The sequence below is a fragment of the Ornithorhynchus anatinus genome, chromosome 9 (genome assembly GCF_004115215.2).
Source record: "Ornithorhynchus anatinus isolate Pmale09 chromosome 9, mOrnAna1.pri.v4, whole genome shotgun sequence".
Classification (NCBI taxonomy): domain Eukaryota; kingdom Metazoa; phylum Chordata; class Mammalia; order Monotremata; family Ornithorhynchidae; genus Ornithorhynchus; species Ornithorhynchus anatinus.
This window is the reverse complement of record NC_041736.1, coordinates 9693115-9717745: the sequence shown is the minus strand read 5'-3', so window position 1 is coordinate 9717745 and position 24631 is coordinate 9693115. Positions and strand designations below refer to the sequence as shown.

General features: G+C 43.6%; 1 protein-coding gene across 9 annotated transcripts in view; it reads right to left on the bottom strand.

Moving 5' to 3' along the window:
- Positions 1-7411: 7411 nt before the first annotated feature.
- PKP4 (plakophilin 4) overlaps positions 7412-24631 on the bottom strand; it is a 209914-nt gene continuing 192694 nt past the window's right edge. For 5 of the 9 annotated variants that reach the window (XM_029072547.2, XM_001509806.5, XM_039913123.1 and 2 more), the window contains 7 exons: positions 21589-21739; positions 17428-17623; positions 15531-15615; positions 15296-15413; positions 12759-12887; positions 10842-10915; positions 7412-8501 (listed from right to left, as the gene is read on the bottom strand). In XM_029072547.2, coding sequence (XP_028928380.1) covers positions 8253-8501; positions 10842-10915; positions 12759-12887; positions 15296-15413; positions 15531-15615; positions 17428-17623; positions 21589-21739 — 1002 coding nt within the window. In that variant the 3' untranslated portion in view covers positions 7412-8252. The remainder of the gene's footprint in view (positions 8502-10841; positions 10916-12758; positions 12888-15295; positions 15414-15530; positions 15616-17427; positions 17624-21588; positions 21740-24631) is intronic. The other 4 variants (XM_039913124.1, XM_029072548.2, XM_007671144.3 and 1 more) reach the window with 3 other exon arrangements.

The following is a 24631-nucleotide window of genomic DNA, read 5'->3' as shown; positions in this document are numbered from 1 at the left end:
TCCCTAATGGGAGGAATATACATATGTGTTACTTACGCATGGCATAAACACCCAGGTCCCACCCGGGAAGAATTCACTTATGGTTTGTTCACACGGAGTGAGGTGGCTAGTTGTTGGTATTTTGTTAAGCACTTACTATGTGCCGAGCACTGTTCTAAGCGCTGGGGTAGACATAGGGGAATCAGGTTGTCCCACGTGGGGCTCACAGTCTTAATCCCCATTTTACAGATGAGGGAACTGAGGCACAGAGAAGTTAAGTGACTTGCCCACAGTCACACAGCCGACAAGTGGCAGAGCTGGGATTCGAACTCATGAACCCTGATTCCAAAGCCCATGCTCTTTCCACTGAGCCACGCTGCTTCTCTTCTCACCCACGAGCACTTCCCACCACTCGGGAGGAATCCACTTATGTGTTACACACCAGTGGTGAAGCGGCTAGCTCCCACCCATGAAAACTTCCCATTTGGGAAGAATCCATTTATGCATTACACACCCATAGCGAAACGTCTGGTTTCCAGCCCCACAAGCATTCGGAGGGACAGGACACTCACCCATCCCATGGCTCCTCACTTGGCACAGGCAGAGCGGGCATCTCACAAGCTGGGCAGAGGCGACCCACAGCCAGCTGCTGCGAGTCTTGATTGGTGCGTGGAGGTCAGAGGCTGCAGATATTTATCACCTGTGCTCCTAGGCCATTCCAGCTTCCAAACTTGGTTTCTCCAATCTCTGCCCTCCCCACTCCTCCGTACCTAATTTGACTGGCAGGGGGTGCAGGCACCTTCTATATTCCCTGCTTGGGCTGTCAATCTAGCAGTTTTGGTTGTGGGGACGGTTTTCCACCCGCACTTCCGAGTTCCACCTGCTGGCTCGGGTGACAACATTTGACCAAGAGATGGTGGGCACCCCGGGGTTACCTTGGGACATTACTCCACTGCTTAGTACAGTTCCTGGCACATAATAAGCACTTAACAATACCCTAAAAAAAAAAGCCAGCAACAGCTTGGCAACCATAATTTTTGGACCTCGACCACTTCAAAGCATCTGATAATGCCCAACGTGGAAGTGACACACAAGGCACACATCCTCCAGCCAAACCAGCAGCCGGAGCTCCTGATCCAAGGGCAGATCAGGTAGCCTCTTCCACCATAACCCAGCCTGCACCCTATGCTCCTCTAACGTTTATCTTTTTGCTGGATCTGACTCTGTCTCTCTCACTTTTGACCCCTTGATCATACCCTCCTTCTCCCTTCACATCCAGGAGACCTCGACTCTCCCCATTACCAGAAGCCTTCCTTGGCTAATCTCTCATTTCCTCTCCCTACCGCATCACCCAGGTGTTTAAGGCTGAAACTGTTAGCATATTTCTTAAGGGCACCAGGTGTGCCCACCTACTCTACTATATTCTTCCAAGTGCTTAGTACAGGGATTTGTACCCAGGAAATGTTCAACAAATACCACGGATGGATTGATTTTCCCCACTGTGGGCAGGAAAATATGTCTGTTTATTGTGGTATTGTACTCTCCCAAGTGCTTAGTACAGTGCTCTGCACACAGTACAAGCTCAATAAATACAACTGTCAGTTGGACCTGGAGTCAAAAGGTCCTGGGTTCTAAGCCCAGCTCCGCTACTCACCTGCTGTGTGACCTTAGGCAAATCACTTGACTTCTCTGTGTCTCAGATACCTCATCTCTGGAATGAGGATTAGTACTTTGAGCCCCAGGTGGGACAGGGACTGTGTTAAATTTAAATAATATCAATAATAATTTTGGTATTTGTTAAGCACTTACTATGTGCCAAGCACTGTTCTAAACACCAGGGTAGATACAGGGTAATCTCATTGTCCCACGTGGGGCTCCCATTTTTAATCCCCATTTTGTAGATGAGGTAACTGAGGTAAAGAGAAGTTAAGTGACTTGCCCTAGGTCCACACAGCAGACAAGTGGAGGAGCAGGGATTAAACCCCATGATCTCTAACTCCCAAGCCTGTGCTCTTTCCACTAAGCCACACTGTTTGGTAAGTGTGGTATTTGTTATGCGCTTACTATGTGCCAGGTGCTGTATTAAGCACAGGGCATTATACTAAGAGCCTCCACTGGTTCTTCACACAGACTTCGGGAGCGCCACCTTCCCACGCCTGCCCCCCCGCCCCCACATTTGTTAAGTGCTTACTATCCGTCAGGCACTGGGTTGAATACAATCAAATCTAGTTGGACACAGTCCCTCTTCTAGATAGGGCTCACAGTCTCTCTCCCCATTTTACAGGTGAGGTAACTGAGGCACAGAGAAATGAAATGACTTGCCCAAGGTCACACTGAAGACAAGTGGCCGAGCTGGGATTAGAACCCATGACCTTCTTTCTGATGCCCAGGCCCGTTCTCTAACCCATACGCCACGCTGCTGTAAGAACCTACAGCATCGAATCAGACTGCATCCGCAAATGCCAGGATGGAGTGCATAGAGGAAAAACAGAGGAAAAGACAGAGATGCCATACCACAAGGGAAGACCCTGAGGTGGGGAACTGCATTTATCTAATTGCTGCATAGCTTGGGTGCTGAAAGATAATCTCTCTAGCTATCGTCTTTCAGGGAGCCAAATTAACTTTTATAACCTCCACTGAAAGCAGAATTGACCGTCTTCCTGTTCACCTTATGATTGCATCTTTCAACTGGGACTGTGTGGGTTTAATTTTCATTTTATGAAATGAGACACCAGTCACATACAGAACACAGAGCATCATCTATAGGGGAAAGACAACATCCACCATTGCATATTAACTGTTATCAATACTTTCCAGGCTCTCTAGAGCCGGAACAATGAGAAAGCGACTGATAGGCATTGAAACAATTATGATAAGACAAAATGGAGCCTCAGAAATGATTCCAACTTGAAAAGGACATTAAGGATTGGATCCGCAAAGGAATTTCCAATGTCACCTTAGAAACTAACTGTAGATTCAAGGTTTCTCCCACAGTATCTCTTTTGTCCAAGTCACCTACCTCCCCATCATGTGCGGCAATCTGTCAACTCCCCCCAAACCCCTCCACTTACACACATGCATAGAGCTGTTTCTGCTTTTGTACTGCTGCTGGTGGTCCCAATTTCCTATTACCCATCTCCTCATCTGTTCCATAGCTGTCTGTCCTGGGTGTTTTGAAGCATCCTCAGGATTAGAAGCCCCTGGCCACCTCCGCCATGGAAGCCATATGCCACACAAGCCTATCCACAAGCATACAAGAGGCAAGGTCCTCAGCGGGATGGCACAGGAGATTTTGCCTAATGGGCCAACAGCCTATTAATAGTGCTGTGAATACCCACATCAGGAAAGATAGTGAATAAAATCAAACCCCAGAACAAACCAAAGGCAATTAGTACACAGCCAAGGTAAATTGAAAGGAGGGTCTTACAGTGAAGTTGGGGTGGAAATTTACGAGTTTCTCCAGACACTTGCCTGGTGACTGAATGTCAATTCCTGGAGAGGAAAAGCCAACAGAAGGAGCTACCTTGGCTGGGGGGTGGGACTCGGCCGTGTGAAACAGGCCTTTGGCTTCTTGCCCGGTGGCATAGTTGCAAACTAATTAAAAATTGGAGTGCTTCTCTCCGGCTCTAGCAGGGATTTTCTTGACCTGTGGCAAAGTTCGCATTTTAATGTGAAGTCCTCTTCCATCTGTGAAGCATTTTAAAATCCATTAACTTCTCTCTCCCTGATTTCCCAGACCTTGTTCGTTTTTCTGTGAACACCTCTCTGGCGCTTTGTAAAAGGGTGGCCTTAGGTGCCTCTTCCCCAGAGTTCTCTAGCTTTATTTATGTAGGGATTGGTTAGGTGAGGTAAAGAGGGTGAAACACTTGGAGCTCTTCTTGTCTGGGCTGAGTGAGGGAGCTATGCTAGCAGCATAGCAGGGGCAGAGGGTCAGCAAGTGTTATACACGGGGTCAGTTCTAGGAATTGTGGAGACTTGGGGGGTCAGTGAAAGGTGGGATCTTTCATCTCAGTGCTAGAGGTAGTGTGGTTGTTGGGGGGCCAGTTCCCCCTGGCCTGGGGCTTGAAAGTGGTAGGCCTTAGCCTGTCCTGACCTGAGCTCAAGGCAAATAGATCAAAACCCGGTCCAGGACTAACATATGGCCACAGAAAACAGCTTTTAAATACCATCCATGACTCGGTTGTGCTCTTATTTAGTTTCCTGACCAGTGTGTGTCTTTCACACACATAATTATGAGTAGAATATTTCAAAGAGCAGATACAATATTTTTGTTTTTGTTCTGTGTCCTGGCATTTATCCCTTGTGTCAGTCACTGCCAATTTTCTCTACTGACTTTGAATCGGCCAGGGATTGTGTCTGGTTACTGTTATATTGTACTCTCCCAAGCGCTTAGTACAGTGCCCTGCACATTGAAAGTACTCAATAAATACGATTGACTTGACCCACTCAGGTGTTTTTTCTGCTTGAAATGGGCAAGTAACAGGTTCCTCAGTGGAGTCAGGAAATCAGTCCCCTTTGGTGAGTTGAAGGTATTTGGTGTGCATGCCTTACTGCACACTAGACAGTACAGCAGCACTGATATAGTATCAAGAGTTTCCTGTGTGACAGGCCTGGAATGGGTCTCATGTTTTTTAATTAATGTAACGGAAAAATTACTATTCAAGGCCCCATCTGGAGGACATTTCCACTTGGACCTCAGGGTGTCCCGCCCCCCAGCATGTGTACAATACAGCTTCTCAGCCCAGGAAGCGGCAATGCTGTGGGCATCCTGGGGATAAATAACTGGCTGGAGTTATTAGCCTGTGGACTGTGAAATCTTCTCAACCAGCAATCCTCATGGAACTTCTTAATGCTTCATTAAGCAAGTACCGAGCTATAGCAAGGAGAAAACATCTGATGCCTCTGAAATTTAGGACCTTGTGAACTCTAAAACAAAATCTGGATACTTCACACTTCCTCATAATACGATAGCAGCAACTTAGATGATTCCTTCACACTCAACATGGATGGAAAAGGGGATTTCTGTAAAGGCATTTGCCCACCTCAAGGCTGAGAGGGTCAGTGTTTCTCCATTAGATCAGGCCACTTCCTCTGCCGGCAGCCCTGAATTATCTGGAAGTCTGGTTACCAGGGAGGATTGAGGTGAGTTCCCTATGCTTGTTGAACTGGGGGAAGGTTTCATGTTGCTGGAGCCAATTGTGTGACAGGACCATTTGGACACATGAGTTCATAAAAGCAAGAATGAGCAAGTGTAAGGAGGTGATGGATGCTGAACTCAGGCTGGGCAGGAGGGGGTTAAATCCTTTGGTCTCCTGCTTTTGAGCTGAAGGAACTCATTTCAAGTTAGGGACCTGTGCATTTCAGCTCAAGGGAAATCAATGGCTGCTCAATGCCCAAGTGGATACTTTCAGTGACAGAAATACTGATGTGAACTGTGGAGAAAATAACAGCAAAATGGTAAGCAACAGGGTTTGTACAGGGCTAGTTGGTTTTTTTTTTTGAAAATAAATTTTTTGTAGAAAAATTCCCATTTGGGCCCAAATCTATTTGGAGCAAACCAAGCTAATGTTCAGTTATTGCCCTATGCAGAGAAGGCCAGCATTACTGCAGCTACTCATTACCATTCCTGCCTTAGATCCAACTCTGGGTTCCCTGACATCAAGGCATCTGCCCAAGAGACACAGATCATTTCTAGCTTTTCCAGCCTCTCAGTCTTGACCCTCCTTGGTGCCTACACAGACCAACAGAGGAGAGCAGCACAGAAGAACCAGCACACCTGGGCAGGAGCTGCCAATCACATGACTGCCTGTCCTATTAGGAGGCATATTTGCATGCAGTTTTTCACCCATTAAACTGCCACATAACGTCAACAAAATGCATGTCAGTCTGGATGTACTGCATCATCACCAAAACTACTTTCAGCAGATCTTCCTATATTGTAGATAGCAGGGCAGATGATATAGACTTAGACAAATACGGACTTTGGAACATTTCTTCAACCTGTCTAGTTTGCAACACACAGACTCGGCCACTGATGTAACTGTCCTTATGGGTCTGGAGATGGATCAATTGAAAGTTCGGGAAGACCTGATTAATCTTTCTTGAAAAAGCAGACTCTTTTTTTTCTACTTCATTTTATTAACTTTAGTCCACAGGCTAGAGGACTTTTCAGGGATGTAACCCACCCGATTTTATAGAAAATCCAATTGGTTCTAGCAAATGATGTCAAAGCTCTGACTCATCTGATGTGGCAAAGATCTCTGGGAGGGATCAGGCAGAGAGTTCCGCATTCCCTTTCAAAAACTTCTCAACATCTCCCATCTTTCTTCAGGCCCCAAATAACCCTGAATTTTAAGATCCCTCACTCAATTCTTACAGAGAGCAGGAGGAGGAAGAGATAAAGGAGGCAAGGGGAGAGGTTAAAATGCAATGCACAAATGTAATACTGGCTTCTTCCCAGTAGTTTATTTTTTAATCGGCAGGGAGATGGCACTTAGTACAGTGCTTTGCACACAATAAGCATTCAATAAATACGACTCAATGAAGATAGGAGGGAGGGGAATAAAGAGTTTCAGCTTTGAGAGTTTAGCTGCAATTACTCTATTTGCTACTTTAATACAAATCCACATTTTTCAGTGTTTAAAATAATCCTAAAAATTTCCTGTCTTATCTGTGGAATTGTATAGGTTACTTCTGTCTGCAGCTTTGGATCATTATATTCTCATTCTGAGAATTTTATACACACACACACACACACACACACATACACACTCTCTCTCTCTCTCACACACACACACACACACAACCACAAACTCTTTCCTGAGTTTAATGGAATTAGTATTTATATCTGGGGATTTGTTGGCCTTGAGACATATTTACTTCAGTGAAGTGTCCCTTATCATGAACAACAGATGAGTCTTGGCCCTTTCATTCAGTGGCTTGGAGGCCAACCCATGAGATACATGGTCGAGTGCAGGCTGTACACACAGAGGTCAGCACTGGTTGTTTAGCAACACTTGGATTTGTCTCCCGCCTAGCCCCTTTCTCCTTCGCTGTAGCCATGTGTTTATCCTTCATGACATTACAGCAACAAGGAAAATACCCTGAGTCACCGTTCTTATTTGACTGATTTTTATAAATTATGCCAAGCACAATCTGTCAGAGGATAAAAGCCAGGATCCCAGATCTAATTTCTCTTAAAGCAAGGGCCGTACTTGACTTTTAACAGTCTGACAAAAAAAGGGATAAAATGGCAGAGTGTATTACATTCATGATACTGAGAAAGGTAGATACTAGGCTTGATAATGAAAGGGGGAAGAAAAGTTCCTGATTTCATTCTTTGGCTTTATCAACCAAACACAGAGATGAATGAACTGGATAAAAAGCAGGAAAAAGGCCAAAATAGTCTGATCAATTTAAGCTGCTCACAACATGCAATTAGCTTTCACATTTATTATATACGTTTCTCTGAATTACAGACAGAAAATAAAAAAATGAGCAGGGAACAACTGTTCAGGGATGAAATGTCCACATTTATTTTTCTTCCATGTGCATAGAAAATGGCAGTGAAGTGTCCTGGAAAGGAGGCAGGGAATGGCTACGGTGCTGCTATGCGGGACTGGACTTTGTGCTTCAAAATGTCACTATTCATTTTAAAAACCCAAAAAAAAAGGTGGGGGGGAGGGAGAACGACTTTTTTTTTAAATTGTAACAGTTCCTTGAGTTTTCTGCCTGTCTGTCTTTTTTAAGTTGTCAGCTTTCCAAATCTGTTTTTAAGTGACACACTGCATTACAAATGATGGCACTTTTAACCAATGTGGCATTTCCATATTTACACGCACAAAAGAAATTTACAAGACATGATAGCATACAATCTCGACATTTAGTAATAGCAATAAAACAAGAAGGGCATCCATTTTATTTACAAACTATCAGAACATGACTTTATTCACATAAAAAATCATTTTAAATTTGAAAGTTGACCTATATATTCCCCAAATTCATTTTACTCATTTCTCAATCCTTTCATCACATCGCCCACACCCTCACCACACTACAGGAACTACAAGTAATTAGATCTAACACCTAAACAGAGCTAAAAACCCTTCCAAAGGTTTCTTTGCTTTCCTGATAATTCCTTGAAAAAAATAAACTCTTCCCCTCGTTCCTTCTATTTCACTTTCACATCGCACCATCCAACCATCCAGTGGACCTTTCCATCTCGTGGCAAACAAGCTTAGAAAGAAAGAGGTCCTCTACTGAGCATCTTGATGCTACACCCAAGAGTCTGGTGACCCCGGATACTGTTCTGCTCTATAAGAAGGTCGTCTAGTGGAATAAAAGTCTACATAGTTTGTGGTCGATTTCAGTCCGTATTGGGTTGTGTAATCTGTAGAAGCTGGAAAGTGAACTCGATCGTCAAAATAGGGATCTTCATAGCTATGAGGAGACTGCAAATACAATCTGTATGCATCATAGTTCTTTCTGTTGGAGTCATCTTGACTATAATACAGCTGTGGATGCTGTTGACAAAATGAAAGAAAGAAATAAAAGCAATCCTTTGACAGGTGAGGTTTCCTTCACTGAATTTCTAGGGTAATATTCATGGGTCTATGGGCAGTAATTACTATGTCCTGGAAACACTGTGTTTATTAGAGGATTTCCAAATCTTTATTCACTCCCTCCCCAACTCCAAACTCTAGTTTCCCACAAAACTTGAGGTACAGAGGAAACACTGGATTTCAAGATGTTGTGGACGAAAGAAGAAGCAGAGTCAAGAACAGAACCCAGTCTCGGCTCCAGTCGTTGAAATGCACCCACAACCCACCCTGGGAATTGAACTTTGCAGGTTCACCTGGCTGCGCTGGCTTAGAGGCCTGTCAATGCTTTGTTTAGCATAACAAACCTAATCAACCATCCAGGACTTTGGAAAAAAAACACCCTGGTCTAGACCCTTCACATCCTAAGATTTTGAAATAAGATTTTTAGGATTTTTCAGGCATGGGTCTTTTCAAAATGAACTTTCGATGCTGAGGATAGCCTCATCATTGTACAAGGAACATTGTACAAGTACAATACAATTTACAGTATTTGTAAATTTGCTTCAGGTTTGCACAGAATTTGTGGGACCTTAAATTGTCCATCATCTTTTCAATATGCCACCCATTGGGAATGTGTGTCAGGCTACAACCTGTTTACCTTCCTCCCCTGCAACCCGCCTCCCTGGATATGAAAATGAATGCTGCCTTTTAAAACTGGGTCCATCACATCTATGTGGCAAAACTCTGCTTTGATGCTGCAGTTGGCGAAGTGGTTCTGAATGTCTTTGTCTAAACCAGGGAATCAAAGCAAGTTTAGATGGAAATGTAGCTGTTCTTAACCAAATCTTAAGCACTTAGAATAAGCATTCATAATGGCCGGGGGCCCTTTTGAGGAGGGGACCCTAATAGCCTCCACCTCAGATGACTTATGTGATTTTTCTTAAAGAAAAAAAGTGCTGACTCAGCTCCAGCAATTCTAACTGGAGAGGATGTTGCACCCTCATGCTTCTCAACGGACGAGAGTGAAAACAGAAAAACAATGGGCTCAGCAACTGGTGTTCCCTTTAGAAAAAAAGTCACTGGCCATTATACCTGATGTATTCATTCATTCAATCTTATTTATTGAGCGCTTACTGTGTAGAGAGTACAGTTCTCAGAGCACAGTATTGTTTTCTCTCAAGTGCTTGATACAGTGCTCTACACACAGTAAACACTCAATAAATATGATTGATTGGTTAGTGCACTTCTGTTTTTTTTCACTTGTAGCTTATCCAATCCGACTCTCCTAGGACTTAACTACTTTCTGGGATCTGGCTAGATGCTTCTGGAAGCTGTTGTGACGTTTTCTCCCCACCAGGGCATACTTGGGGGCATTGGGGCAGTAACTTACCTGGTGGCCCTCAAAATCTTTTAAGCCCTGGGGGCATTGGATACAGGGATCCTAGAAAATGCTTCATATTCCAGTGCACAGGGGGGTCTGGGTTGGTAGTCTGTCAGAAAGTCACTGCCCAACAGAGATGGGCCCAACGGTCCCCCCAGGTCCCTCCACGCTGATCATGAAAACACACTCTATTGGCTCAGAAAAGAAGTGAATTGGATTGAGGGCTCACAGGTTCACAGGCTGGGTCACAGCAAAACACGAAATGGAGAAAGGACAGATTTGTACTTGGGAGCAACCTTCAGGTGCCACTCCTAGTGCTAGTGGAAAGCAGGACCCATCGCAGTAATAACACTGAATGGAACTGGGCACACCCCGACCCACTCTACATCTCGAGCAAACTCAGCCTCCATAACTTACACAAAACAGATGAGGGGCAGCGGGATTTCAGCATCTGGCTGCCAGGATTGCTGGGAACGTCACCACTACGGGGCAGAGGAGGAGGAAGAGGATAAAGTACCTCAGGAAAAGGACCTGGAGGCCAGAGGATGAAGTGTGGGCACTAACTTCTCCATCAAGGGAAAGAAGAAACTCTCAAGAGCAAAACGGAAGATGTTAGGGGTGGAAAAGCCAGTACATCCGAGAACCTCCAGCATCAATCTTGCTAACGCCAGCCCCTGCGGTTATGGAGATGAGGCCAGCAGGTCAACTGGCTCAGGTAGCCAGGTGGTATCACCCACCTCACTGGTGACAGGGAGCTGCTCTGGAAAAGATCAACCTAAGTGATGGGCAAATTCTCCCACCATGCCCTACCACCTGAAAGCTAGTCTTCAAATATGCCCAGGAGAACCACTCTTGGTTCCATGAAACCAAACAGCGCTCTGGGTCTATTATATGCTAATCCCTGCGGTCAGCACTCTTGTCAAATGAGATTGCAAATTCACCTGTAGCCGTCTATTTTGTTCTCTTGCTGGTGAGGAATAGGAACTGATGTAAATTGGTGAAGGTTTGCTGGAGCCTGTAAGAAAATATTTTATATTAAAACTAGTGTTCATCACCATTAGCCTCTTCAGTTTCATGCTAGCTAGGGCACAGAAGGGGGCCGGCCCCACTCTTCCCCAGTGTCTTCCCATGCTGTGGCTGACCTGAGGAGGCCTCGTTCACTGCGACTTATTATTTTTCTGCACTCTCTCAGGCTCGGAAGGGGGTAAGTACCAGAAAAATCATGTTGGCCTACTTTCAGTGCTAGAGTGCACAGCTCACTCTGGCATGTTTCCCTGAGAGTTCCTAGATGGTTGCTTTAGAGCTGAACTGGGCCTGTCTTTCCTGCCTGGTCTAGACCCAAACAGCTGTTGGGAAGAACCTCTCCAGTTTATGTGATGAGAACTCATCACCAAAGTCTCCTGGCATCAGGAATAGAACTTATCCTTGCAGGGCTCCAGGCTGGGCCATAAAGGCAAGGAGGGCAAATGCGATAGTCTCGGGCACATCCTGCCCAGAATATCCATTTGTAAGGCTGTGTCATAGATCTGTAGGAGCTTTCATTCCACCCATTTTTTTTAAAAATACAAAACATAAACATTTTAAAGAAATGAGAGAAAGGGCAGACAGGGAACTAGTTCTGATTCTTATGTTCCTTGTTCAGATCCTAGCTCCCCTCTTTTTTTTAAATAACATGTATTCAAAAATGAGAAAAAATAAAACATACCTGGGACAAATTAGTTTATTGATGCAAGTAGAGAAGATACAAATAAAAAAATTAGAAGGGTATGTTCACTGGGAAAGTGGTCTTTGAAACAAAGCAAGCCATGGCAAAATTTCAAGCAACAATACATGTTTTTATGTGCATTTCCTTTGGAAAGAGCTTTGTTTGAAATGTAGCATCTGCGATGTAATGTAGCTATTAATTGCCATAGGAACAATACATGATTAGTAAACAGTAGTGTGAAATCACATTTCAGAAGACAACACCACAAATGAGATCTCTCCCCCAGCAGCAGTTAAAGCTGCTACCAGTTTTTATTTATTTCTTTTTAATAAGTAGGCTTTTTGAACAAGAAGTGGGGTTTCTGGTTGCTTGCTCTGCCTTATTTTAAACCTCGAGGGTTCTCATAAATTGCAAGACAGTTGGGAGCAGTAAAAATAAAGAATTCTTTATTACCTTCTAGCTGGAATAGTCTTTTTCTAAAATAAATTTTGAAAGATAGTTCATGCAAAACTCTCTGAACAGGGGGCATGGGAACACCAACTCTTAAACAACAGGATTTTATTCATCAAAAGTTTGAAGGGGAAACATATTGAACACTGTACATATTTTACTCTTCAGTGGAGTCTCTTTTCTACAAAGATGTAAATGAAATGCATTCCCTTTATCATTCAGGAATTGAAGAGGTGTGCCAGTCTACAAGACAGAGCAGAAGCGAAGCCAAACAGAAATCCAGTTTTGGGTGCACACAGTAAAAAAACAAAGAAAAAGTGAACATAAAAGGCAAGGAAAGAAAGAGCAGAAGCACAAGGACCTGTACCATGGGGCATCCACAACTGATTTCTCATCTAAATACATGCCTCTTTGTACTTACACAGAAATCCTTTGCAGCAAATGGTGACTCTGAATTTTACTATCTTAAACTTATGTTTCTTAAACAACAACAGAGACCGATCTCCACCGGGGAAGGACAGAGTGGCTGGTGAAAATGGAACAGGGTGTTCATTGTCTCATTTTGGTGGCAGTTGAAGGATGGCTCAGTACAACAGAAATGTTTTTCAATGCCTTTATACTATCAATTTCCCCAAGCAGAGTAAGTGTTTGGAAACACACAGCATTTTAAAGTACGGTATTATGCACCAAACTGGCATCTTACCAGTATATAAGTCTTTATGCATGACATCACCTTGGCTATTGTAATACTGCATAGATGGCTGTGTCCTATCATACTCAGAACGAGGTTCTCTAATTCCTAACAGGGCTGGTGATGAAGAGGTGCTGCCAACTGAAGGGAGAAAGGCAAGAGAAGGGAAGGAAAAAAAGGGAAAGAAAGAGCATAAGAATATCAATTTCTCCGTCAACCCTGCCACCCTCAGAAACATGAAGCTGGATCTCAGAAACACCAGTTTATGTTCAAAATCAGACCTTCCAAGGCCTGAAAAGCACACAGAAGCCGTACAGCTGCAGCCGTGAAGCACACTAAACCAAAATGTTCCAATTCAATTAGTAGAGACAAATGATTGACATTATTTACATATTAAGCCTACAAGCCACTTTGTTATGAAATTAAATTTGAAGAAACTGACTATGGCATGATGGTTCTCAAATGATGAGCTGCGATGAATTACATTAGCCTAGTGAGATTGGGTAAGTGGCTAAGAATCTATTATCCATTCAGGAGTCGAGCCGGCTGTTTCGCACCCTCTGTTCAGTCCTGGGTTACGCCAAGCCTTGCTGCTTGTAAAACAACTTCATTCCATGGTCAAGAAATGATGGTTGTGTGGAAAGAGCCCTTTCTTGCTGGTCCCCAGATCGCTTTGTCCAGCTCTGGGTGGTTTGAGCGGAGGGCCAGTCGGTCAGTTGGGCAGAAAGCTCCGGAATGTGCTCCCATCAGATGGGGAGTCTGTCGCCCGGCCTGGACTGCAGACTCGGGCTCTTTGGGATGGGTGAAGATGAGACTTTGACGGACCAACGGGCTGTACTTTGGGGTGATTTGCAACCTCAGTCTGTGACCTTTGGACATTTGATATTCTCCCTGCCACCAACCCCACAGCACTTATGTACCTATCTTTGAATTATATAGTGTAAATTACTTATTTGTTCATATTAATTTCTGTCTTCCCCTCTAGACTGCAATTAGTGTCTGCTAATTCTGTTGTATTATACTCTCCCAAGTGCTTAATACAGTGCTCTGCCCAGAGTAATTGTTCAATAAATACGATTGAGTGATTGAACAGCCTGTGGGGGTAGGGGAGGAAACACCCAAATCCTTCTGAATGGAAATATTTTAGACAAACTCGATCTAGAGAAACATGCCATCGACAGTTCTGCTGCTACCGCCACGAACTCGGTCTATTAGGAGGTAGCAGGGGAGCACATGCACCTGTTACCTTTCCTGCCAGTTTTTTATGCAAGCCTCCGGGCTGCCCGCATGCACATCCACCCCAAGCTGCAGCACCGAACTACCACTGGGTGCCAAGCAACCCTCCCCATCCAGGCCCAGCATGGTCCAATGCAGGGAAAACAGAGCTTGTCTCCAGGCTGTTTGCCCACTCTCCACCCCGGTCCCCTACCAGTCTCAGAAGTGGCTAATACACAGAGTTCACTGGGCACATGTACAAATGTTTCTACCACATATTTACAATGCTTCATGAATATGTGATGGGGTGTGGGGAGGGGCGGGGGGGTGTCTTGGTGAATGGCCCTCAGCTCCACCACTTCTCTGACATCCTTACTTCCAAAATGAATATCGAATATTCTGATAAAATGGGATTCCCTCAGGCTGCTCTTGGGATTTCAGCAGCTTCTGAATGATATGAATGTAAATGGGGGTTGTAGAGCACGAGTTTACCCTAAGATGGGAACACAAAATATACATAATCCTTGCGGTGGCAAGTGGTTTTGGGAAGTTTCCAAATGCTTCATGCGCAAGTAGAGGTGTCACATTAGGTAGCAAGAACTGCCCAGCAATAATGGTCCTTTTGGCCACATGGAATTTGAGATTGCAGGCAGCAGCACGTTTTAATACAATGGACAACATTCAGATGCCAAAAAGAACTGAGTGAAAACCAAATAGAGCATTAGATGATTATTACTATTCTTTCCTATGCGAATGAAAATTGCTGGGATGACTTGTTAACCTAACACCTGTTCTCAGAGTGGTTTTGTAGCAGAACTTGGTCTGGGTCTGCAAACTGGTTTCTTTGCTCTGGGGCTTGAAATGAGCTACAGGTTAAATATCACCAATAGAAACACATGCTTTTCACTGCTAAGCACCAGGATCCTGGAAGATGGATGGTGCCTCGGTAGGAGTTACCCATCAACCTCTCTTTTACTCTCCCATCCCCACCCCAGCCTTGAACCCTTCACCTGGTGCTTCTGCACTAAGGTACGGATCATCACTCGGACGATTCCCAATTAGTGCCCAGAGATACCCCCGCCCAGTGGTTTGCGAGAGAAATGAAGGGTATGACTCGCCCATAAAATCCTTGGGGGCCAGGGTGGACAACCTGTGGAGAGTGGTATCTACTGGCCTTCTCCACTGGGGCTTGATGGACTAGAGACAACAGCAAGAACTAAATTGAGAGCCAAAGCAAAATCCTCCGGAACTGGGAAAAATCAAACTACATCAATAGCCCAGAAATCCTCTATGGAGAAGCAACCCGTTCCCATGAAAAGAGTTTACCTACTGACCTGACTGAATGATAGGGGACATTTGCTGATTGGTAGTAGACAAGGAAGGATGTGATTTGAATCGGTCTCGTTCTAATGTCGAAACAGGTGTAATAAAATGATTTTGATTCCATCCATCCTGGGGAGGGAAAAACACCAAAAGAAACAGTGAATATAGACACTTCGCTAGAATACGTCATCGAGACTGTGTTTTCAGATGAATGGCCATTTTTCCAGAGCTGTTCTCAGAAGTTACCTTTTTGTAAATGCTCCGAAGGTCCCGGTATTGCCATAAGGTATTCAAAACTTGGGCTGCTGCTTTCACCACCTTCAGTGACGATCTGTGCAAGGGAAAGACAGAGAGAAAGAGGGAGAGAGAGATGAATGCTAATGAATGCACATCACTTATGGATGCAGCTTGGATGAAGAACTTCAGACTATTTGGAGGTTTCAGCCACAAACTCTGGCATGAAGGTAGTCTTCTGAACTCCCCCCTCCCCCAAATAACTGATATGATCCATATTTCTGGTTCAAACCAGGAGTGGCAAGAGATGGAAAAGTGTCAGTGTGTGGATTCTGGTATCCCAGCACAGCCTACATAGTGGTCTTGCTTGGGGATTTCAGACCTACAACCTCTATGGGTTTCTGTTTCTATCTCAACACTTTCTTGCTGTTTCCCAGGGCTTATGGGATTCATGGGCAATGATTATTCAGGAGCTCTGAGCTGTGGCAACAGATAGTAGATCACTGACTTTCAGCTTTTACTGAGAGCCCACTGGTGAAGAGCCTTCAGCACTACCATTACAGAAAAGCATGATCTATAACAATTCTGTGATAAATCATATCCTGCATTATCTCTTGTGCCTACCTCCCCACAGGACCATCAAGTACGAGGTGACCCTCAGCCAAAGCCCCTAGACCTCTTCAAGGGTGGGTCTCATTTAGCCTAAATATGACAGAGGCACTGCCCACTGTGGAATTAATTCTATCTCCTATCCAGGCTAAGGGAAACTGGTTCTTCAGAAGCAATTAGAAGTCAATTCTCATCAAGCACAAACAAACTATGGTTATAGGTTTACATGGTGTTTTCCTTTCAGGATTAACCCCTCATATAATGAAGAAGCAACATGGCTTAGTGGATAGAGCACGAACGAGCCCCTGGGAGTCAGAAGGTCCTGGTTTCTAGTTCTAGCTCTGCCACTTGTCTGCGGTGTGACCTTGGGTAAGTGCCTCATTTACCTCTCCGGAAAATGGGAATTCAGACCGTGAGCCCCATGGACATGGACTGTGTTCAAACTGATTAGCTTGTGTCTATCCCAGAGCTTAGAACAGTACCTGGAACATAGTAAGTGCTTAACAAATAACACAATTACTACTATTACTATTATCTCCCTCTCTTCTCTCCAGGTGCACAGTGGGCTGTTCCCCACTTCCTTTGAATTCAGAAAAGAATTGGGTTTGGCGATTTTTGCTTTTGTAGGGTTAACTCCACCCCTTCCTCAATGCTGGGCCAGGTTGAGAAGACATAAATGGAAAGGGTGGATTTGTGCTAGCCTGAGTGGCTCTCTCCTTGGTATTGAGAATGATCAGCTGGGATTTTATTTTGGAAGGTTATTGGTGGAGAGATGGGGACACCTGGGATTTATATTTGGACAGGAGAATATCAATCAATTGTATTTATTGAGAGCTTACTGTGTGCAGAGCACTGTACTAAGCACTTGAGAGAGTACAGTATAACAGATGTTCCTGAACCCTCTCACACTGTATTACTAGAGAAAATCAAGACACAGCTCCCTGCTTTCCTTTTCTCCCAGTAAGACCAGATGAGAACTGGTAACGTCAGAACTTTAGTGGATTACAAAAAACCCCACCAAAAACAAACAAAAAAACCCATCCAGCAAACAATCAAAAGAAACTTTTTCTGTTCTCCTCTTGCTTTAGATACGTGTGTCACCTGTAAAGGCAGATGATACTGAGGCCAGGGTAAGGAGCTTGGGTTGGCCTCCCCACCACTCCCTCCCACCAGCGTCTCAGGAGGCAACTGCAGCAGCCTGTTTGGCCTATTAGCTTAGGAGAACGCTGAAACAGTCGTGCAGAGCTACCTGACCACAAAATAACCAAAGACACCACAGCTGCACCCAAAGCATACTTGCCTGTCTCCTCTTCCCTTGGTTATGGACACTAACTTTTCTATCCCTCCCGTGTCGGCCAGGGCCTTGGCGTTCTCCATGTTCTTACTGGTGACCTCGTGCAAAGCACAGCAGATTGCAGCCATGGTCTCGTCCGACAGAATGCTGGGACCGCTGCCCCCTGGGAGTCGATTTACCAGGTCACGCATAGCATACTTCCCTGCAGAATTCCACAAAGCAAACACCATTAGCCAGATTCACTAGCATCCCAGGATCCTGAGAGTTTTGCGGCTCACGAGAGCACGAGAGGTGCAGATGTTGAAAAGCAGTGCTGACAGACATCGAATCAAAAACCATCACTAAAAAACAAATGGAAATAGCTTTGATTGCCCAGAGGTGAGACGCGGTGAGAGATTTTTTTAAATTAAAATTTCATGGCAATCCTGAACCAGATTAAGGGAAAATTGATTTAATTTATAATGTGGCTTTGGACCACTGAACAGATAAATAAATAAAAGCCCAGATTTCTGCATGTTAGCTGTGTTGTAACAACTATTTTTAAATAATTGAGATAATGATAAAAAATAGGTACTTTATGGCATCCTTAGATACCAAAAGCATGCTGATTCATCATTAAGTAAAAAAACTCCTCGAACTGTCACATATGGATAGAAGCAGAGTTAACCCTCACCCAGTCCTTTTAATTGCTCTACAGCTATTTTAAAACACTGCCTCTGTCTGGATCAGTTTCTGTGCATTAAGTTCCGGACATTAGTAGCTCCCCGCAAACGAAATGGACATTTCTTTATGGACACTTAAAAAGGACACACACCAAATGAATATGAGCTGATTGCCATTAAAAGTAGGACTACTGTTCATTACTCATCTCAAGGCCATATTGAGTGAAGTAACAGTCACTGAATTTTTTATCCAGGAAAGGTGGAGGAATCTTCTAGGACTTGAAGGATTTCTTACAGACACTATAGCTTCACTCCTTCCCTACAACAGATTACATCTCAGTGCCTACCGATTTCAATTACCATTTGACAAACAGGAATAATTGCCCTGAAAACAAAGGAAATTAACTACAGCTAAAGTAAATATTTTCTAGGTTTTTTGCTGTGTTGATAACTGACTGGCTGCTAGGCCTTTCACTAGATATTTTATTAAAGACATATATTTATACACAAAGGTGAGAGGTAGATAGAAACATTACGCACAAAGGTGTTATGTTTTTGAATAATTTATAATGAGCCTGGGGAAAGACTCTTAGCAGTAATCAGAAGAAAAATTTCCCAGAAAAAGTGGAAAGGTAGTAATATTTTAAAGCCACCAGATAATTGAACTGATTAGGCCCACTGTTATGTGGATGGGGAGGAAGAGTGAAATATGGGCCACTGTGGCTATGTCACACAACTCGTGCCAATGAGATTATTTGGGGAGATGTGATGAATATTGATCAAGGAATCAGGATTTTTTTGAGTTCTATCCTCAACTCTACTGCTCCCTCGTGTTTTTTTTACTGTATTTGTTAAGCATTGACTATGTGCCAGACACTGTTCTAAGCACTGTGTAGATACAAGGTAATCAGGTGGGACCCAGTCCACATCCCACATGGGGCCCCCAGTCTTAAACCCCATTTTACAGATGAGGTAACTGAGGCACAAAGACAAGTCACACAGAAGACAAGCGGCAGACCCGTGATTGAGTCGGACCCTTCCGACTCCCAGACCTGCCTTTTATTCACTAGGCTGTTGGATGATATGGGGCTTTGGGGTTTAGTGGTTGCGATCAGAATGTTAAGACGGTGACTTGTAATGATACGAAATGACAACCAAGGGTGCCCTGTGATTACTTCAGGTTATTTCTATGCTTGACATACTGACTGGTACAGTACATGTCCAAAAGACAACTCCATATCTTCCCACTCAAACTCTGAACCACCCCCCTGCCATCTTTCCCATCACTATAGACAATACCAATATTCTCTCTACTTCGCAAGCCCATAACCTTAGCATTATTCTCAATTCATCACTCATTCACCCTACATATTCAATCTCTCACCAAATCCTATAAGTTCTAGGTTGACCACAATGCTAAAATCCACCCTTTCCTTTCCATTCAAACTATCACACTGTTCTAAGCATTTATCCTATCCCACCTTGACTACTGCATCTGCCTCCTGTCTCTTCCTATTTCAGTTCATACTTCACTCTGCTTCTTAGATCATTTTTCTCCCCATTCCTCAGAGGCCCCATTGGCCCATCCACTTCCACATCAAACAGAAACTCCTTAGCATTGGCTTTAAAGCACTCAATCAACTCACCCCCTCCTATCTTACCTCACTGATCTACTACAGTTCAGCTGACACACTTCACTCCTCTAGTGTCAGCATATTCACTGTGCCCTGATCTTGTCTATCGTGTCACTGACCCTGTGCCCACATCCTCCCTCTCGCCTGGAACTCTCTCCCCTGCATATACGCCAGACCATCACTCTCCCCAGGTACAAGGCCTTATTAAGGTCACATCTCCTCCAGGAAGCCTGCTCCAATTAAGTCCTCTTTTCCCCAGCTCCCGCTTCAATCTGCATCGATTAAGCACTTGGATCAGTGACCTTTGCACATTTAATATTCACCCCACCTTCAACTCCACAGCACTTATGTACACACTTCTTTAAATTATATATTATTAGTTATTTATATTAATATCTGTCTTCCGCTCTAGACTGTAAACTCATTGTGGGCAGAGAATAGGTCTACCAACTCTGTTGTACTTTACTCTCTCAAGCACTTAATACAGTGCTCTGCACACAGAAAGTGCTCACATACCATTGAGGATGACGACGACGATGATGGTATTCAGTAATTGTTTACTAGGCGATTCCCACTGTAAAACAACAGTGCAAACTGGGTTACCAACACGCCTTCCCTAACAAGTTCACCACATGGCTTAGGCGTGAAGTCCGTGTATGAGCAGCTCCCAGAAGGTTTCTTCTTCTCACCACTCACCATTGCATTTTTGGACACACAGCCATATCCTCCTCTCCCTGCCCCTCACAGTCCAAGAAAAAAAGAAGTGCTAAGATTCCTGGAACATCCTTGGGAAATGGGTCTGTCCAAGCTGTGAAGGAATCAAGTTTGCCCTTTTCAGAGCCTGGAGGAAGTAGTACAAGCAACAGAGCAAGATTCTGGAATTTTGTAGGTGCTGGTTTCACAGTGGAGAGAAGGGAGAGGTAATAATAATGTTGGTATTTGTGAAGCGCTTACTATGTGCCGAGCACTGTTCTAAGCGCTGGGGTAGACACAGGGGAATCAGGTTGTCCCACGTGGGGCTCACAGTCTTCATCCCCATTTTACAGATGAGGTAACTGAGGCACCGAGAAGTTAAGTGACTTGCCCAAAGTCACACAGCTGACAAATGGCCGAGCCGGGATGTAGACTACCTGGGATTTCAATTATCCAGATAACACCTTCTCTCCATTAGTGCACTTCACCCTGTAGAGTGAAGTGTCTCATATACTGACTAGAGTCCACCCCTTTGTCATTTGCTAACCAAATCCTGCCTTAGAAATTTATAGCAACCAAGCTGGGATGCAGAATTTGCTGAAATAACAGCAAAAGACTCTTGAATAAGGGGGCATAAATCTGTAGGAGGGTCAGGAATATTTTTAAAGGAAAAAGGCAACAGCGATGCCAAGATTTTCTTCATAAGGTGACTTCACAGATATCATTTTTGATTCTTTAGAATCATACAGCTGTGAAATTCCAGAGAGAGAGAGAGAGAGAGAGAGAGAGAGAGAGAGAGAGAGGGAGACATCTTTTATTAGCTAGTCAGGAAGATAGATTTATATTTGGATGTGCCGAAACCAGACCCATCAAACAATTTATGATGCATATCAGATCTTGCAGGCCTGTCTCGGTGGATTGCTATTTAACCTCAAGAAATCACTTCCTAGATCAAGGCTGAGGTGAACAAACTGCTGTCCTCAGGAAAGTGGGCGGGGTGGCTTAGCTATAAAGAGCTAAATCCCCAAGAATAGCTCCTTGATGCCCAGTTAGACAAAACAAGTATCATGACCTCCACTGTGATAATGGAGCTCCAATACGCTGGGTCACCCATTTTCCTGCTGTTTTTTTAAAAATTATTTTTAAATTTTAAAAATTGTGAATGGACCCATGCCTACCTATGAGTTCTTTGTTCCGGACATCCAAGGCCATATTCCTCAAGGCAGTGGCTACAGAAGAAACAACTCTGTCATTGTCCATTCTCAGCAGCTCCACAAGAATGGGCAGGCCTTTTTCTTTGCGGACGGCTGCTCGGATGTAGGCTGCGAACTATCAAACAAAACAAATAAGTTCTACGTGGCGCTCACACTGCCAACTTTGCTTTTCATTATGTTCCTTTGGCTTAAAAGCAGGGTTTAAAAAAGATGAATGAATAGATTACCATCTATCAATTCGGGGACAGGAGATTAAATCTGTAATGTTATTAAAGAGGAAATTGTAGTTTAGGAAAGAGACTGGATGACTTAAAAAAAAATACATTACCACAAAAGCTTAAAAATCCCTAACAACAATCTGTCAGTTGTGGCTGTATAACGAAGGCAGGCAACCAATGGTTTCCATCTTTTTATTACAAATACTCAGAGGTCATTAAGGAAGCATTCTGGGCTGACTATGCCATTAGGCAGTCTGCCAGGTGAAAAGGCCGCAAGTAGGGATGTAGAGATAACGTTCCAGTGCTTTACAAAGAGGGATGATCTCTCACAATTATCACTCTGCCTGCTCCCTGAAACAATATTTCTATTCCTTCCAGTTATCATCAACTGACTCAGCTTGGTGAATCCCAAGGTTGATTGATACGTTATATGAAAAGACCGGACTCTCCACTATCACTTGGCCATTTGTTATTTGGGTGTAGAATGCTGTTCACACAGTTGGGATTCAGAAGAAACTTACTGTAGATGATGATAAGGATTTCAGCACACCTGCCTTTCAGACTGATAGAATTTCAGGTTTTTCCAAATTCAAAGTGGAGGGACAGCCCTCTACCCAATGAATGCCCTTGGAAGAAGCTTGTCTCTAGACTGTAAGCTTGTTGTGGGCAGGGAATGTGTCTGTTTATTGTTTTATGATACTCTCCCAAGTGCTTAGTACAGTGCTTTGCACACAGTAAGCTCAATAAATATGACTAAATGAATGAAACAAGAACGGTGGTGGGGGCAGTTGTGATGATAGTTGGAGGGCAGAGAGGAGGCAGTTACTCCCAGATTCCAGGAGGGATATCCATTGGGAGGAGGTGAGCCTGGTGTGCCAGCCAGTAGGAGGCATCCATGAGAGGAAAACACAGGCAAAGTCACCATGTTTGCCTGACCCTAGCCTCTCACTTACTGGCAACTTACCCCAAAGCTGACTGGTTCATCAGCCCAATGCCACTGGCACCATTAAGAGATAGAGAGATTCTGTGAGTTTGTTTTTTATTTTTACTCTATAGGTTTTGCTCCTGCTGACATGACCAATTAAGTGTAAGGCTTCCCAGCCAGTTTTCCCCTCAGTTGTCTGGGCTGTGACCAGGGAAATTAGTCATTTACTCTCAGAAGCAACTTGTAATGCATAATTTAAGCAATAAAAAGAATCAGATATTCCATAATCTAAGAGTGGAAAGTCCCAATATTTCTCAAGAAGAGTTTGGAAATTTTGTACTTGAAATCAGGATCAATACCTTCTCCTTTCCAATGAATGAAAACCACAGTGGGAAAGTCAAGCCCAATTGTAGCAGTTGAGGAAATGGACTATGATCATGAATCCATGTCTCCATTAATCCGCAAGGATACAATAAATACCTTCTGAATCTTAGCTTGGGCCCTATAGCTACACTCCCCATAGCCCAACCAACCTGAGTTATAAAAACAGCCTTTGATCTTATAACATCCGTGGCTGTGATTATCTGATTTTTCTAAATGGGGGTGGGGAAGGAAGAGGTGAAGGGTCAAATCTTGATTGATCATTTTGATTAGTTTTCAAATCAGTTATCATTATGTTTACATTTTAAATGAGCTTGCTGTCTGATTTCCATCGTTAATAAGTACTGGAAATTAAATTACAGACAACTCAAGTTACATCAATTTTAATTATCTTCATTATTATAATCTTCAAAAGGGAATCATTTAAAAGTGCAGGTCAACAGAAGCTAGTGGGGAATGGGAGGGGAAGTCTTCAGCGTCTGGGAGGCTGGGTATGTGAAAATGCATTTAATGAGAAAGCACAATCTTGCTGTCTCTTGTACTGTAGCTAACAGTCTGCAGCAACCTAACATGACATCTACCTCATTGAAATATCTGACAGGACTACTGGGGGAAAGGGCCAAAAATTATTTCTTATTGGCTAATAAGAAATTTTGAAAGGAACATGGCAATACTGAAGCGTCAAACCTGTTGGCTGGATATCTCTTAGTGATTCTCCGGAAAAAAGGTGAGAGGGTCAATAAGGGGCACAAACTTGCAATTTTTATGACTCATAGAAAAGATTAAGAACAAATTAGAAGCACGGATACAGATCTCAAAGGGCATGTGGGCATCCCTGATGCCTGACATTTAGTACAGTTTTTTATATAGCACTTAGTACGGTACTCTGCACACAGTAAGCAGTCAGTAAATACAAGTGATTGAGTGACACCCAAACATCCTGGGCTAGAGCAAGAATTGATTGACTTCATGGTGACCCATATTCAGATGGGGCAGGAGAGCCAGATCTTAAGTACTTTCCACAAAAGCCAAAAGTACAAATGAGAGGCTCTCACTCCATATATTAGCAGAGATCCAGGCCTTAGAGGTGGAGGAAGAGAGGATGGAGGTGACATTGCAGGATGGAAAGTCACGTACAGAGAAATGGGAACATGCTTGTGGAAAACCTTGAACCCTATGTACTGTGATCCAGACCCTGACTCAATGATGAAGGCTCTAATTTAGGAGTGAGGGTTTAACTGTGTGTCCATATAGACCATTCAACATGATACCAATGATCTACTCTGCCTGGGTCCAAGTTCACTTAAGCATTAAATAGGAGTAATATGGTGTTATCCTAGATGTTAGAAAAGCAGTTTCAATCAAATTTTTATTGATCATTTTGAGTAGTTTTCAAATCAGTTATCATTATGTTTACATTTTAAATGAGTTTGCTGTCTGATTTCTAGTCATTAATGGGTACCAGAAATTGTACCTGATAATC